Source organism: Rhinolophus ferrumequinum, chromosome 22, assembly GCF_004115265.2.
Source record: "Rhinolophus ferrumequinum isolate MPI-CBG mRhiFer1 chromosome 22, mRhiFer1_v1.p, whole genome shotgun sequence".
Taxonomy (NCBI): Eukaryota; Metazoa; Chordata; class Mammalia; order Chiroptera; family Rhinolophidae; genus Rhinolophus; species Rhinolophus ferrumequinum.
In genome coordinates this window covers 24,936,897-24,954,803 of record NC_046305.1, presented here as the reverse complement: position 1 = coordinate 24,954,803, position 17,907 = coordinate 24,936,897, and the positions used below count along the sequence as shown (strand labels likewise).

Here is a 17,907-nt window from a genome sequence, read left to right as displayed (position 1 = left end):
TTTTTTTTTTTTTTTTTTTTAAATAGTGGAACCCAGTTTTTTCACTAAGAGTATAGCAGAGCTGATAAAGGTTCTTCCTCTAAGCTCGCCCTGACTGGGCTGGCTGGCAGAAATCAGTGACGGCCAACAAGAGGGCAGACACTGGAAAGCTGAAGGAAGCAGATGGGTTTGGGGATTGAAGGTGAGCATTTGGTCACTGAGACCTTCCTGACTGCAGCTCCACCTTGGACCATGCAGTATTCCCTTTAGCAGCACCGTTGGTTCCGAGTAAGCTTGGAAGCTAGAGGCCATGCCAAGCCTCCTCTCAGCCCAACTTCTCTGTGAGGCCTAGCTGCTTCCCTCAAGTGGCCAAACACCAGGGCTACAGTTGGAAATTCAGAGCCAGGGAAGGGGCACAGGCCAACCTGTGAAATGGACAGAAGCCATAGGCCCCTCCCACTTGAGAATCCAGTCTCTATGGACTCTCAGCTATGAGTATAGCCCTTTCTAACTAGGTTTAGGGGCCCTCTGCCCGATCCCTTTCTTCCCCATAGCTGAATAATTATGTATTTAGTTGCTCTGTAAAATCCTACTGGATTTTAGCAATATTTGGTATGCATACCTGGTAATGTTTGCTAAGCTCCTAGGATGCAGTATGGGTGGTAGTGAGATGTTCAGTCTCAGAGGGAGAATGCCTGGGTTTGAATCCTAACTCTGCCACTTACCTGCTGGATCACCATAAGCAGCTGTCTCACCTCACTAAGCCTTTATTTCCTCACTTGTCAAATGAAGATAATCACACTATGTACCCCATAGGGTTCTTACTAGGACCAATCCATCCAAAGCACTTACGCATAATACGTGGCCCAACACGTCTGTAAATTCCTCTGTAAATGGTAAGCACGAACATTCATGTGCCAATAGGAAATATTACTCTCCTCACCATCAACACCCTCCCCAGTTTGTAGACACCAAATTGAGGCCCAGCGAAGTTAAATAAGTGGCAGCATTGTATAGCAAAATGGCAGAGCAAAGATTGACATCTGGGAGGCCTACTTTGCTTAGTACCCATTGGTCTTCACTGTTACCAAGAGTTGAGTTTTTTCTTACTTTTTATGCCAATCCAACTCCCTTTCTGATGCTCCCATTGGTTCATTCTACTGCCCTCAACTGATATTAATAGAGCATCTGCTGTGTGAGAGCATCATGGCCAGCACCAGACACCCAAGAGCTGATGTAAGATCTGCCCTGTGGAGCTCAAGTGTAGTGGTGACAAATGCAAACAATAATTACACACACACAGTTAAGTCACAATCAAGGTATGAGGCCAAGGTCAAGGTGCTGAGACTCTGTAGACAGGGCGCTGATCTTATCTGGTAAGTCTGGAAAAACATCCTTAAGGAAGTGTGGTACTTGCACTGAGACTAAGGATTAGGGGCCGGGAGTGAGGAGAGCATTCCAGCTGCAGGGGCAGCTCATGAAAGCCATAGGCAAAGGAGAACGTATCCGAGGAACAGAAAGAAGGCCTGTGTGGCTGAAATAGAGCAACTGGGGGAAGAGCAGAAGGAGATGAAACTGGAGGCAAAGGCAGAAACCTGGACACACAAGGCTCTGTAAAGAAAGTAACGAGGAGTCTTTGAAAGAGGTTAGCCTAGAGAGTAAACGATCAGATGTGCACTTTTAAAGATTGCCTGACCACTAGATAAAGGAAGAACATTGGAGGATAACGAGGGTGGGAATAGAGATATTGATGGACTGGACTTGGTAGCAGTAGAGATGGAGAGAGGTAATGGATTTGAGAGACGTTTAGGAGGCAAACTTGACAGAATGATTGGATGGCTGGGGGTGGGGGCCGGTTGGGGATAAAAGATGATCCATTACATGTAGGACATGCTGGATTTAAGGCCTCAGTTTGGCATTGTAAGTAGATGGTTGTATTTGTGTTCTGGAGCTTGGAGAACAGGCTGGATGTTTCTCTGTGGACCAACCACTGATCCAGCTGAGACAAGTTCTGCACACTTCGGCCCATTTTCTCTGACTCTGGGCTATCCCTGTTTAAAAATTCTAACATTGTGTTTCTCTTTGGCTTTTCAGGATTCCAGCCAGGCAATTCCTCTGGTGGTAGAAAGCTGTATCCGGTTTATCAGCAGACATGGTAAGCAGGATTCTAGCTTTGCCCATATTTGTGCAAAGTTGGGAAGAACTTCCAGGAATTTTTTGTACAGTAAGCACAGAGATTGACTTCCTATCCTGACATTCTCAGAAAAGGAATAAAATTTTATTTGTTCACATAATGTTTGCTACCTCAGAATGGCTACACCTATACATTGAGAGAAAGACATCATGTGTTTTGACCCAAAATGCCTCAGCCACTTACCACACTTCCTTTTGTAGCATGAGAGTGAGTTTTAAATTACAGCTGTTATGTGAATAAGTACAGCTGGCATGATGTGTGACGGTAGTTTCACCATTACTCACCACCTTTGCACATGTCGGTATCTCGCACTGCACGGCCTTGACCATTATGTCACATTGGCTTTCTGCATCAGACTGCTTTGAAAACAACTCCTTTTGTAATGTTGCATTGATTCCTAATAACATTCAGTTCTTGTTCTGGTTTGGTCTCACTGGATACAACATCTCCAAGAGCTCAGTTAAGAGCTGATCTTAAAATTATAGCCAGCATTTGAGAGTCTGTGAGGGCTGGCTCCTTCTCAGTCTAAGTCAAGTTATGCTGTCTTCTGCTTGGGCAAAGCTGAGTCTGAGAAACTCCATTCCTTCCCCGCCAGCTCCTAGGCTGCTTGGACAGATTAGGGATAGAGATGAATTGCCAGATAATGGATCTTACAAGTGCAGTAGTGTTTAGAAAGCACAGATCTGTGAGCTAACACCATGAAAATTTCTAGGAACTGGGCACCAGAAATTGTTTTCAGATGTTGTCCTCTCTCCTTATAGGGAAAGAGGCAGAATGACCTTGGAGCTAAGGAGGTATGGAGATGATTGCTGGTCTCAATTCAGGGGCAGCAATTCTCTCCCCTTTCCTCTCTCTCGATAAACTGCGATGTTGCTTGGGTTCATTTTTGGGATAGTAATTATTTTAGCATACCTACGACTTATCCCACTCTAGTCAGCTACAATTTTTTTCATTGTATCTCCATTCACTTGAAGTAACAGCATTTTATATCATACTGAATAGTCAACAAGTATTTATCAAGCTCTTGGTCAATGCTGGGCATCATGCATTGCCAAATAGGAAAACAAAAACAGGGATAATACACTGTTGCTGTCTTTACCTGGTTTTTTGATTCAGTTAGGAGAAAATAAACGAGCAAATGAAAAGTTAAAAAGAGATAAGCTATAGTAATTCAGAATAGCAGTATAAGAAATTTCACAAGATAGTAATGATTAATGGCTGAGCAGTTGGCAAAGATAAGTCCAAACTAAGTTCAGGGGAGGGAAACTTATTTGTGCCTAAAGGACAATAGGAAAAAGAGAGTCTGAACTCCTATTCTTTCATCCATGCTTTCCATTTATTCATTTACCAAATATACATGTTAATTACACATTGTATACCAAGAAAAAGTTCCTATCTTCATGAACCTTGCATTCTACTAAAGGACAGATAAATAGGTGATAATGTGTGCAGTTGATAAATAAACAAATTAACAGACAAAGCGTGATCAAACAATACGGTGAATGTTTAAATAAAATAAAAAAATTTATTACAGTAAAAGACACATTGCCATTAATCACCCTCAAAATAGTCCCCCTCGCTTCAAACACTCTTATCCCATCACTCTTGCCACTTTCTGAAGCAGTTCTGGAAGTTCTCTTTTGTGAGTGTCCTTAGTTGCACTGTCGAGGCTGCCTCGATGTCCTGAAATCATTTTGACTTTGGGGAAGAGCCAGGAGTCTCGCAGTGCCAGATCAGGTGAATAAGGTGGATGAGGACAGACCGTAATGTTTTTATTTGACAGAAATTGCCGTACCAGAAGTGATGTGTGACACGGAGCGTTGTCATAATGGAGGATGATTTACAGCACACTTTAAAATACACGTTCTCTCAACCGTAGCGCACACCCGACTGGACACTGAGCAAGTTGAAACTTGTCAGTCGCTGTTACTAAGGTTCGATGCCTCACTTCCCATATTGAAGACCCCTGCCTTTCCGTTGGACGGCGTTGAGCAGCAGCAGTCACCGTACTTTTTATCACAAGGAAAGGCGGCCTGTCACACATCACTTCTGGTACGGCAATTCCTGTCAAATAAAAACATTACGGTGTGTCCTCATCCACCTCACTCACCGCATCTGGCAACTTCTGACTCTTCCCTAGAGTCAAAATGACCATGAAAGGTAAACGTTTTGAATCGATTCAGGTGTATCCACACAATGGAATACTACGCAGCTACCAAAAAAAAAATGAGAATCTCCAGGAAATGACATGGAGAGATTTCCAGAATATATCATCAAGTAAAAAAAGCAAAGTACGGAAGAGTATTTAAAGCACGCTACCTTTCATGGGAGAAAAAAGAGGGTATAAAGAATATATATGTGTTTTCTCACTTTTGTCAGAAGAAATATAGGAAGGATGAATCTAGAAGCTAATATTTGATTGGCTATCTACTGCACAGGTGATGGAAAAGGGTGAAAAGAATGGGGGCATGGGAAATGGGAGAAGAGTAACATTTCTCTAAGTATTGCTCTTTTGTGTAATTTTGACTTTTAGAACTACATTAGTGTTCCTCATACTCAAAAGATAAACAGATAAATAAAACAAGGATGGGAGTAAAACCCCAAATGGAATACAAACAGTAACAAATAAACTTAAGTCTATTACAAACAAATAACATAACCACCCTGAGGAGATGAGGAAGTAAGTAACTAAGTAACTTTGGAAAACAGTACTTTGGTTATATACTGTAAGTCTAAAGAGAAAAAGAGCTGTACAATAGTTGGTCATTATTTTCATCATGGGAATATGGGCTAGCAATTCTGAAGCCATTTCATGTGCCTTCTAGGATTAAACAAATAGTCAAACATGTTGTTGATTTAAAGAAAAACACTTTGTACATAATAGCTATTCAAAAAAAAAATTTGCTCCGCTAAATTGAATTTTTTCTCCAAATAGACTCAAGGTATTTCTGAAGTCCCTGAAAATGATGGTTAAAATTTTTGTGTCTGTGCATTCAATGGGGAGAGGGTCCATACCACTTGTCAATCCCAAAGTGTCTGTGGCCCACCAACTGCTGGAATTTACACATTCTTCCTATTTCACTTCCCCTAGGAGGTAGATATTATAGTCTCCATTATATAGATGAGAAAGCTGAAGCTCATCTGTAAATGGTGGGTCAGGGTGATCCAGGAAGACTTAAAGGAGAAGGGATGTGAGGAACAACCGAGCCTGAGTCAGGATGGAAACCCCCCCCCCCGTTTTCAGGAGGAAGGGAGCAAAGTAGTGTGAGCAGGAGATGGTGTTGTAACAATCGCTTCAAGAATTCTGTAGGAGAGCAATTCTTGGCAACAGCTGGATCCAGTGCAAAATGGAAGCTTTCATACCATTTCCAAATAACCCAAATCTGATTGGTTTTATACTTTTTTGTTAGTGTGCACTAAGAAAAAATGAAAACGATCATAGATGTGTCGGGTTAGTTATGTGATGCCTCACCTGCCAACTGCTTTTCCTCTTACTTTCTGGAAACCGACAGTTAATGTTCCTACTTTCGGAATCATAAGATTAGGCTCTAATCTTGTCAGTTAAACAAGAACAGAGTGGTCCTTCTAAAGCACAGGTTCTTGAGGGGAAACAAACCAGACTGAATGGGACCTCAGCGTGTTAGGCCTGCTGCCTGATTTCCAGTAAGCTCCCCTCTGACTTCTTCCTGTCCTGGGCCCATGGACCAAGATGGTTTTTCCTTGATGGTCTGATCTACCAGAAAATATCAAGATGATCTTCTCTTAGCAAGTTGTGGGCTTTACCAGCTAGAACACACCAAGTAACCTGGTCGCTGAGATGACATTTTCTTATATTCGACTGTGGTTTTGACAGCTCCCTGGGTATGTGACTATTTCTGCCAGAACACTTGCTATTTACACTCTGTGTCTAAACAACATTATGTGGCTGTTACATCCCATTGGTAACTAATATGATACTATGACATGGTACTAATGGGGTTTTAATATGCCTGCCATTCTGTGAAGAATATTCTGGAGATTCCCTTAGAGGAGCAGACCACTCAAGTCCTGTTACAAGCGAGGTAATTAAATCCCCCCTGCTTACTTCTTAATATTGCTTCAGTTGGATTTAGGAGTTCAGTCCTGGCCTGTGTGGTTTACCTTCAGAAGTCTAGTTGATGGAATCCAGTCACCCCCTCACTGAGAGGGTAACCCTGAAACAGTGGACAAAATGTAGCATTATTCTATTTTGTTTTCCTAAAAAGAAATGTGTTTGAGATTTCTCTGACATCAAAATTTTCAGAGACTTTGACAAAATGCCCAAGATTGAGACACAGGGCTTCTGAGAAAGGTTGGGCAGGCCACATGTGACTAAAGGTGCATTAAATGCCCAGCACTAATGACGTGTTCCCTGGATCTCTTACCATTTTGCAGTTGTATGTGTGTGTGGTGCTCTTATAAGCCATATCCACGTTCAGATTAATAAATGGGTTCCCACCCTCTCTGCATGATCACTCTAATAGGCTCCACGATCCTGGTGTTCAGGGATGAGCACAGAGCTGCAGCCGGAAGGCATGGGTTTGTGTCCTGTCTCTGGTTCTTATCACCTAGGCAACCTAAGGCTGGTCATCAGTCCCTCATCTAGAAAATGGGCTTGCTGGTAAGCCCTACCTTACATGGCTTGTGAGGATGTTGATTTATTTATATGAAACCATTAGCATCAATCAAACACATGAATTATTTTTTTAATGCTTATTTCTACTCTGACAAAACCCAAAACAAAGTTTTCATACATGTTATCATAGTGTAACATTCGTGCATATTTGTCTTTAGAGTAAAGCTCTCATCAAGCACCCGTGACTAGCACAGTGCCTGGCAGTTCTGTCCTTGACTAATCACTTGCGTTTTCGTGTCCTCTTATTTTCATAAATATTCAAAGCATGGTGCTCTAGAACAGCTGAAGAGTGTCAGAACAGCTAAAGCAATAATTAGAATCTCAGACCTTGTGAAACTCTTCTGATGGTATCCAATGGCCTGTCTGCCGTGCCCAAGGCTCCCATTCCTGATCCTGAGTGATAAGAAGGTGCCAGAGGTCACTGCCCCACTTTGCAAATGGGAACAGAGGCAATGGCTGGGGAAGGAAACTGCCTCTAGCCTCCCCGGGAGTCAGAAATGGAGCCAGTCATAGATATCTCTTCCCAAGTCCGACTCAGCACTCCCTTTAGGCTAATGCCTCCTATCCATTCCAGTGACTCTTCCAACGTCCTTGTACGTGCTTCCTCCTTGGGCCTGAAGAAGGGAGAAGGGTACTTAAATACACACTGGCTGACGGAGAGAGACATTAAACTTGGAGCTGTGGTTGTGAATTTGCTTTTCCTTCTTCTCCTTGATCACTTTTCCCTGATTTTCTAGGACTACAGCATGAAGGAATTTTCCGGGTGTCGGGATCCCAGGTGGAAGTGAATGACATCAAAAACGCCTTTGAGAGAGGTGAGGAAACAGCCTGGAAGATAAGACCAAGTGTCTGCCAGCCGCTGGGATATTGGCTCCACCCCTTCTCCCTAGAGAGGTGCCCAGAGGCTACAGGCCAGCTTGCCTTCCTCTTCAGCCCTGCACCTGCTCTCTTGTAGACATTTCCTGCTGGACATGCAGGGAGATGCCAGTGCCGACCTAGCTCAGCTGCCTCCTTCTCATCCCCTTCATCCTGCCTCTCCTGTGGATGATCTGCCAAAACTCAAAGAAGTTCACTGTGGTTTCTGGGTGGTTGATGGCTTCATCCGGAACCCTTGGTGGCAGTTAATACCCAGGCTAATGCGCCTGTTCATTGCAGCCCATTTATTACCTTGTGGGCTATTAAGGTAATGGGCGAGCTTTGGCAATTTCCGTCACTGTAATGGATATATATAGTTTCAATTTGAGGTTGGTCCTATCATTAAATCTAATTACATCTAATATGAAATTTTCCATAGGGAGTGCCTGCATGATTGTTCTCCTGTAAGTAGGTGTCCTTTGTTGCAGGCCAGGAAGAGGGAGAGCAAGACAGAGGGCCTGGCTTCCCTGGCCTCATTTTCCTCCCCCAGGAGCTCAGTCCCAGCCTGGTTTCATGATTCTTGTGAGAGAGCCAGTTGCTGTGTCCCATCCCCAGCCCACAGGGAATGTCTCTGAGCTAGTCTGGCACAGCGAATTTATGCTAATGGACACTCGTGGCCCTCCTCTGGCCCTGGGCCCCTGAGCCTCAGCAGTCTGCTGTATCTAGTCCCTGGTCTGCCCTCATGGCCACCAAGCTGGGCAGAATACTGATGGACTGGGGTTAGCACCTGAATAGGTCACCCCTTCTCCACCGCCTCTGTTTCATCCTATGTGTTTTACCTCTCACTCTCTCTTTCCTTTTCGGGGGGGCTGTTTATCCTCAGGAGAGGACCCCCTGGCTGGGGACCAGAATGACCATGACATGGACTCCATAGCTGGCGTCCTGAAGCTATACTTCCGGGGCCTGGAACACCCTCTCTTCCCCAAGGACATCTTCCATGACCTGATGGCCTGCGTCAGTAAGTGCATTCCTGGTCTCTGGTGGCTTCTGGGCCAGAGCACCCCATAGCAACAGATAAGAAATTTCCAGAGGGTCTTTTCTTCTCAAAAGCTTCTCAGTACTGTTTTGCTTTTTTCCTTTTCCTCAGTGAATTTTCTCCTCATCCACACTCCTTCATCCCCGGGTGGGGGAGGAGAAAAAATGACATTTCAGTAAGCGTCTAGGACCACAAGTCAGAATGCCTGGCTTTTTTTCTTTCTGATTTGCCTTAAACTCCTTTGCTTTGCTGGGCTTTATCTTTCTTCAGTAGAATGCATTTATAGAAGCTTATACATTAGTGCTTGTGCTTTTCATGATGCAGAGGGAGAAAGCATAGGTATTGCAAATATTTCCTGCATTTTGCTTTAAACATGGCATGGCTTACCTGCTAGATGTGTTAATATATGTTCTTCTAGGAATAAAAGCCCTCTGCACTTTTAAAAGTAGGAATATTATATTTTCCCGGAGAGTGATAAAGTCTCTATTTTATCCTCCTTAGAGGTTCTCTGTCTCTTACTCTAATTTGGGGCTTAAAAAGCTATTCCTGGCCATTTAGTTTAACTCATTGTTAATATCCTCTCATTTGTTTTCCATGGAAAACAATCCATGGGAACTTGGATTAATACCAGGTCATCCTAGAAATAGACCCCATTGGAATGGTGACTCTAGAGGGTGGAAAAAGTAGTCCCTTCGAAATGTAGAAAAGATCCTTCTTCATAGGTCAACCAGGGTCTGCCCACCGAGTTTCCAGTTTGACTCAGCACCTGCCCTCTTATTCTGGGAAAGGCCCCAGAGCATTCAGGAAACTCTCTTGTTTTATTTGTTGACCCTCTATCTGTGGGTATCTAGTGGAAATGAGTTTGTCTTTATGTCTTTTTCTAAGGCTGGGCCTCGGTAGAGTACCTTACGTGGAGTGGGGCTACCAAAACAATACAAGATACCTTGGCTGCCCAATTCTCCCCTTGAGATGTGCTTCTTATCTACTGCTTCCCATTTCTTTTTTACATAAGGTGCTCATGATATCCACATGGCACACTGCAAGTAGGGAGACTGGCCATGATGGAGGCCACCAACCTAGGGCCACACCTATAATTAGTCTGTTCATAGTCTACAAATCAGGAAACTTCTCTGTTCTTCTCTCAGATGTCACCACTTACACAGGGGCAGCCAGGTTCTCCTAATCCGCAGTGCAGATAAGGGAGAGGGGAAGATAAGCCAGACTTGACCAGAGGATGTGGTGTTACATGTGTAGAGCGGGCAGGACTGGACCTGCCCACCTTTTCCCCCTCCACACACGCAGACCCTCCAAGGCTGGGTGTCGACAGTTATAGCAGACTGATGGACAGTTCTTTGTCTGTGGTTATCTTAATAAGAAGGTGATGGATGCTTGGGGAACATCTCCGGCCCCTTCTGCGCCCAAGGAGCATATACCTTAAGTCCTGCATTGGTAAGTGTCTGGCGCCAGCATGTACCCCAGCCCAAGGAGCCACAGGGATGAAGCTCCTTACACAGTGTACAGTGCTGCGTGGACTTGACCTGGCCGCTCTCTGTTCCACTGCCGGTAGTAAGGGCCTTCTTCCCATTGCTCCCTGGGATCTCAGTCCCAGTGAAGGATAACGCAAGGCTTTCTTCTTTCAGCCATGGACAACCTGCAGGAGAGAGCTCTGCACATCCGGAAAGTCCTCCTGGTCCTGCCCAAAACCACTCTGATTATCATGAGATACCTCTTTGCCTTCCTCAATCAGTGAGTAGACTTCCCAGTGAGCAAACTGGGTCAGGCCTTGGCTCCGGCCACTGGAAGTTTATATATAAACCTAGGTTAATTCATTCAGCCCAACAAATATTTGTTGAATACCTGCTATGTGCTGGGCATAGATGTAGACTGTAAGAATGCATTGTGAAATAAGAGACGACAGCCCTGATATCATTTAGCTCACATTCCAGGGGAGGAGACAGACAATCACAGATATGTCAGGTAGTCATAAGTGCTTAGAAGAAAAATAAAGAAAGATAAGTTAAGGGATAGAGGGCAGGGTCTGAATGGGCAGGAGTGAAAGGGAGAGCCACTCTAGAAGGAGAGATCAGCAAAGGCCTTTCTGAAGAGCCATTGTACGAGCAGCAGCCGAAGTGAAATGAAGGAAGGCGCCACAGGGACGGTCAAGACCATCAAGCCCTCGCAGTCGTGGTTATAATGGGTTCGGATTTGGGAAGCCACTGGAAGGTTTTAGGCAGGAGTGTTGTGATCTGATTTATATGTGTTTTAAAACCTACTGACTGCTTTGTGGAGAAGTTACAGTAGGAGGGGGAGCCGTGAAGAGAAGCAGAGAGATACTCCAGAGGTTAGTGTAGGGTCTCGGCCAGAGTGATGGTGGCTTAGACGGGGCCGATGATGAGGGCGTGGCGAGGAGGGCTCAGGGTTTGAACATGGCAGTGACAGCACTTCCTGATGGATAGAGTGTGAAGAAAGAGAGGAATTCTAAATGTTTAGCCTGAGCAGCTGGGAAGTCGCGATGCCATTTATGGAGCTGGGGAAGACCGGGTGTGAAGGAAGGAATTAAGACCAGGTGCCAGTGTGGACATGTTAAGTGGAGGTACCTGTTAGACCTCCAAGGGGAGGTTCTAAGTAGGCCGCTGAATGTAGGAATTTGGTGCTCGGGAGAATCCTGGAGTGGAGGTATCAGCAAGGAATCATCGCATGTTGGTGGCATTTAGCTAATTACCAGGGAGTCGGCGTAGCTGAAAGAGGGGTCTGAGGGGCCCTGGGCTTGGATGGAGCACCCAATCCAAACTATGTGTCTTTGCCCAGGGCAGGCATTGGGCTCCCCACACAGCAGAAAAGGCAACAAGCAAAGACCTGTGGTGCTTCTCCTCTTCGGCACCTATCATGTTGCTTTCACTGCAGCATACCCCTGAACGACCAGGACCAAAGGTTGTAAGTGGGCAACCTTGGGGACCAGATAAGGCCCATAGATGTGTTTCCTTTGTCTTGAAAATATTGAAACGTTTAAATATCGAGGGGTGGCACTTAAAAGTATCTAGATTTCTAGCTTCTCTCGAAAACATTGTTCGATCTGACTGTAGGAGACCTGCATTCCACATGGCAGCACTTCCCTGTGGAGTAAGGATCTCTGTCTGGTGAGGCAGGCGCTCCCAGCTCCCCCCAGTCCCCAGCCCTCCCCAATGCTCCCCAATACCCAGGTGTTATATAAAGTGGAGAAATGTTTATCTAGATCCATGAATCTATCAAAAGAGAGAAAATAAAAATTAGACCGAGAAGCTTGGGGTTTTTAAGCACATATTTCTTTGTGAAAATGAAGGGTCTTCCTAGTTGGTTGGGCTCTGCTTCAAAGGAATAGGAGTTTAGACATGCTCTCATGAGCCTTGGCTCACTTACAAGTTCGTGGTCCTCCTGGCTCTCTAAGCATCTGGGTTAGTGGCCCAGCCTGAGACGTTTCTGGGGCCCCCGCACCATCCTTTAGCCCTGCTGCTGGCCCTGCAGATGCCCGAGGGTCCTGGCCTGCCTCCCCCACGTGGCAATGTCCTTAGCCAAGCCCTGACTCAGCACCACAACTGCCTTCGAGTTCAGAACCCCCCATGACTCACACAGGGGTTCGCATGCTGCTTGGTTCAGGCTGGTGGAGTTAGGGCCACCATCCTTGTCTCCCCTCACTGACTGATACCAAAGTGAACCTCGTCCATTCCCCAGAGCAAGGAGCATGACAGTGGTAGGTTAACAGGTGGGGAGCGGGCAGGTTCTGGGGTGACTGTGTGACCACAATGGCCTCATTCCCTTCCCCACATTTTCTTCCTGCTGAAAGGGTGGTATAGGGGAGCTTGCAGGAGCAGGGGAACAATAGAGTAAACATCACGTAGCTCTGAGGATGGTGGCCACTGCAGAAGGAAACTTGGGAATTGCACCAATTCAAAGGATTACTTTGGTTTGGTTTTATTTTTTCTTCTGATTAAACTAAGACTAATTTCCTTATGGAAGTATTTCATTGAAAAGATACAGTGTTTCCTAAAATAAATGGAATGCAGGACACAGGTGGTAAAGAAGACCAGCTCTGTGGAAAGATAGCAGGAGATGAGCGCGCACTTACTGACAGGTGTGGATCGTTGGCAGGTGGCGCCTGCCCCAGACCTCCCGGACCCTTCTTGTTGCTCTGGCTCCTGGGTGTGAGTGTGTGTACTTTATTTCAGTCTTTTTTTTGGATTGTATAACTATGAGATACACACACACACTCAGAGGGTGACAAAAAAAGTGTATACACATTTTAAGAAAGGAAGACTGCATTAAAATTGTAATATTCAATATGTATTGATAACAAAAGATGAATACAGGTCAGGTTTGACTGAGTGGTTCCCATCAGCGTCCAGACACTTCTGATGCCGGCGAGCTACTGCTTGAGCAACGCTGACAAAGTGTCCGCTTGTGTACATTTCTTGCCACCCCTGGTGTACATATAACTAGTATTCTTCAGAGTGCCCCGCCCACTGCATGAACCCTGGCTACGTCCCTCCCCAGCAGGCCTTGCCAATCATCCTTTCTTAGCATTTGCATTAATTATCTATTGCTGTAACAAATTACCCTAAAACTTAGCAACTGAAAACGATAAGCATTTATTGTTATGCCATAGCTTTTGTGAGGCAGGAATCCAGGTGTAGCTTAGCCAGGGGCCTCTGGCTCAGGGTCTCATGAGGGTGCAGTAAGGGTGTTAGGGCAGGGCGGGGGTCCGACTGGGTGGGACGGGGTCCACTTACAAGCTCCCTTACGTGGCGTTCGCAGGCTTTAGTTCCTCACAGGTTGTTGGACTGAGTTCCTGGCTAACTGCTGGCCGGAGGCCTCCCCCAGTTCACCACCATAGAGCCGCTCACAACATGGCAGCTGGCTTCTCTCAGAGCACGTGAGTGAGAGAGCCCCCAGACAGAAGCCAGTGTCTTATAATCTCAGCAGTGACATCCCATCACTTCTGCCATGTTCCATTCACTAGGAGTAAGCACTAAATTTAGCACATATTCAAAGGGATAGACTTACACAGCGTGTAAATGCCAGTAGACAGGAGCCCTGGGGTTCATTGTACAGGCTGCCTACTGCAGCATCTATACTACCAAGCAAGTTTTAGCCCCCCAACAGAGGGTGGGCAATTCCTTCTCACTGCAGCTGACTCTGCTGCATGCCTTTTGAAACCTGCTTTCTTTAGACGTCAAATGTCACCTTCTAGTCTTTTGAAAATCAAGTGAGGTCCACAGAGCAGCAGCAGCAGCATCGTTTGAGAGATTGTTAGAAATGCAGAATCTCAGTGCCTGCCCTGCTATGAGTCAGAAGCTGTGTTTTAACAAGGTACCCTGGTGAGTCACGTGCACATGTAAATCTTAGAAGCACTGCCCTAGGTCCTTAGACATTGCTCCGCAATCTAAGCGGGTAAACCAGTGGTACTTCTGTGGGGTTAAAGCTGTCCCAGCTGCTCTCCAGGACAGCTGAGATTGCCTCTAAACAATCTCAGGTGCTTCCTGGTTTGGAAAGATTGTCAGGACTGACGTTTACAAGGAGTGTTTTGGCTTCTATATGACATGGACAAGTAGAATTATGGCTGGATTTTCTTGGAGATACTCATGTATTTATTCACTTATTTACTTAACACATATTTATTAAACATCTACTGGGTACCAGGCCCGGTTTTAGTTGCTGACTATCTAAGAGTGCCACCCAGTCACGGTCTCTCCCTCATGGAGCTTACCTCCTGTTGGGGGAAGACAGACAAAACTAATAAGTACACCTATCATATGTCAGAAGATAAGGTCTGTAGAGAAAAAATAAAGCAGGTAAGGGGGCTGGAGAGTGCCAAGGGTAGGAGTGAGGGTTTGCTTTTTAATATTCAGTGGTCAGGGGACACCTCACTGAGCAGGGGGCTGTGGGCGGTGATGTAGGAGGAGAACTGAGAGAGAACAGTATCCCAGAAGCCACAAAGAGAAAATGTTTCAAGGAGGGTGTAATAAGTAAATTAAATGTGCCGACAAGACAACTAAGAAAAGGGCTGAAAAATGGTTTAGCAGCATGGATATCATTGGTGACCATGAAAAGCATGGTCTTGGTGGAATAGAAGAGGCAGAATCCTGTTGGTGTCAGTTCAAGAGAGAAGGGGTGCTGATGATGGATAAACAAAATGTGGTAGGTCCACACAGTGGGGTAGTATTCAGCCATCAAAAGGGATGAGGTTCTGACACATGCTACAACATGGATGAACCTTGAAAATACTGTGCTGAGTGAAAGAAGCCAGACACAGAGACCACATAAAGTGTGATTCCATTTATATGAACTGTCCAGACTAGTCTAATCCATAGACACAGGAAGCTGATTCATGTAGCCAGGGACTAGGGGAAATGGAGAGTGAGGAGTAACTGCTTAATGGATAAAGGGTTTCCTTTGGGGTGATAAAAATGTTGTGGAACTAGACCGTGGTGATGGTTGCATAATAATATGATTATGCTAAATATCACTGAATTGTATACTTTAAAATAGTTAAAATGGTAAATTTTATGTTGTGTGTATTTTACTACAATAAAGAGAGGGAGAAGGGAAGGGAGAAGGTGTAGGAGTCCGCTAGAGCTGCCATAACAAATACCACAGACTGGGGAGCTTAAATTCTAGAAATTTATTTTCTCGCAGTTCTGCAGTCTGGAAGTCCGAGATCAAGGTTCCAGCAGGGTTGGTTCCTAGTAAGACCTCTCTCCTTGGCTTATAATGGCCATTTTCTCACTGCGTCCTCACATGCCTTTTCCTGTGTGCCACACTGTGGGAGAGAGCTCTGGTGGCTTTTCCCTTTCTTATAAGGACACCAGTCCTGTTGGATTTGGCTCTCACCCTATGATCTCATTTAACCTTAATTATCTCCTCAAGGTCCTATATCCAAATACAGTCATATTGGGAGTTAGGGCTTCAACATGAATTGGCAGGGAACACAATTCAGTCTATAACAGAAGGGGTGGAGAAGAGTCAGAGAATAGAGACTACTGGTATAGACAACTGTCGAAGAATTTTAGTACAGAGGAGAGAAATGCAATAGTAATTTGGTGTGGATATGGGGTTAAGAGAGAATCTTTTTTAAGATGGGCGGTAAGACTACATGTTTGTATGCTGGTGGGAATGACCTAGTAGAGAAGAAAAACTGATGATGAAAAATATCAAGGACAATTGCTGGAGGGATATTCTTGAGGAGGTGAGAAAGAATGGAATCCACTGCTTAGGAAGGAAGATAGAATGTAAGGGAACAGAGGCAAGTCGGTTAATAAGTTGGGGATCACAGAGGAAGGAGGAAGGTGGCGTTACAGGCCAGGGGAGTGAGGGAATGCTTTTGAAGGACCATCAAAAAGAATCGTCCAGAATTACCTTTCAGTTCTTATCTCTTCTGGAGCCTTTTGGAGAAGTCTGGGGAAGGCTGGTAAGTCATGGATTTATAGAGGGAAGTTGTGGTGTCTCAGATTTTGAAAGCTTTTAAAGGCCTGATGGATTCTCAGCCCCACGTTTTGCCTGGGGCTGTGACAAATAATACAGTTTCTCTTCATCCCTTTCAACCTAAAAATCAAACCTGATGCATAACATCTTATCCACAGTCTATTGATTGTTGCCAAATCAAACCCCTGAGGCCTGCGAAGCTGAACGGTTTTAAGTGAAATGTCACATATTTAAAACAGTCTGTCCAAAGCTTCGTGTTCTCCCTGACGATTTAAGGTTTTGATTTTGGGATCTAGAGCCCTCCGCTTGTTAGAGAATGCGGTCAGGAGAAGAGGGTAGACTCCTGTAAATCAACACTGCCAAATGTTGGCAGCCCTGCTTTCTGTTCCCTGACTAGAATCAAGGGTATCAAGAAGCAATCAGGATATTATAATTACAGAAAATGCTTACTGAACACCACGTCTGTGCCAGCCCCTGTGCTCGATGCTTTGCATATATCACCTCATTTAATCTTCACAATCCCACATGGAGGAGGCACAAAATGGCCCTTAGTTTACAATGAATAAACCAGGGAACTAGACAAAGCCATGGAACTGGCAAGCAACAGAGCTGGGACTCAAAAGCAGGACTTTTTGACCCTAAAATTCTGGGATATTTTGTTTTTTCTTTTTAAATTTAATCAAAGAGGCAAATGTGTATCATTAAAGAGTAAAAAGTCCAAAAAAGTGCGTGATAAAAAACAAGTTTCCCACACCAATCCTGATTTTTCTCATTCCCGCCCCCCCAAAGCCTATGTTCCCAGCCACGACTCCAAACCTTTTTAAGATGCAAAAAATGATGAGTTCAAATCAATTGGGAGGATTCGTAATGTTATAGATTGAAATTATAGAAATACAGTACAGCTTTTAGAGAAGATGGCATGTATATAGTTGACACCAACATTGTTTTACAGAGGAAACTGTTACTGTGTTATTCATTTTAGTATTTCCTTAAAAATAAAAGACCAGTGTTGGAAGTCTGTCTTATACTGGGTACAGCCTTCGGTGTCTTCAATGATTAATAGCACCATCATATACAAAATCGTGTGCATTTGTATGTGCACATATGAATTTTTCTGGGGAGAGAACCCCTAGTTTTGGTCAAATTCTTGTAGGAGCCTATATCCTCCAAAGAGTTAAGAACCATGGCTTTAGCTCCTAAACTTAGGTTTTCCCACTGTAGATTGGAAGAGATAAAAGGATCTTGGTCTTTATTTTAATGGGAGTAAGAAATGGACCTGTACCTGTGAGACCACAGTCCACAAAGCTGTGTCCCCCTCAAACCCCCAGTCATCGCAGCCACCTCTGACTCGAACAGTCTTTGCCTTGGAAGGCTCGGCAAGGACTCTCCTCTCACAGAGCTTTGACGGAGACTCTCAGGGCTAGAGTTTGTTTCCCTTTGACCACCAGACTTCCTAGTAACTACCGATTTCCTTCTATGTTACCAAAATGTTGTCAGATCACACTGTAGGAACAGGGCCTCCCTCCTCTGGGAACCGGCTGGCCTGGGATTAGCTACAACTTCAGCCTGTGGTGCCTCATGCCTCAGTTGTCCCTGCTGAGGTTACCCAGGTAATGTCCAGTCTCTCTTCAGTTTTTATTTGACCAAGTAGACTTGGAAACCTCTCCCAGCCTTTTCTGAATCTCTGCTCTGTTTTAACTCAGGAGCCAGGGAAAGGAGGATTATAAAATTCAA

At 44.8% G+C, this 17,907-nt stretch overlaps 1 protein-coding gene across 5 annotated transcripts in view; it reads left to right on the top strand.

Moving 5' to 3' along the window:
• The window catches only part of SRGAP2 (SLIT-ROBO Rho GTPase activating protein 2), a 230,777-nt gene that overhangs the window by 194,229 nt on the left and 18,641 nt on the right, over positions 1-17,907 (top strand). For all 5 annotated transcript variants that reach the window (XM_033092387.1, XM_033092386.1, XM_033092385.1 and 2 more), the window contains exons 14-17: positions 2,074-2,134; positions 7,565-7,642; positions 8,566-8,700; positions 10,359-10,464. In XM_033092387.1, the coding sequence (XP_032948278.1) occupies positions 2,074-2,134; positions 7,565-7,642; positions 8,566-8,700; positions 10,359-10,464 (380 nt within the window). The remainder of the gene's footprint in view (positions 1-2,073; positions 2,135-7,564; positions 7,643-8,565; positions 8,701-10,358; positions 10,465-17,907) is intronic.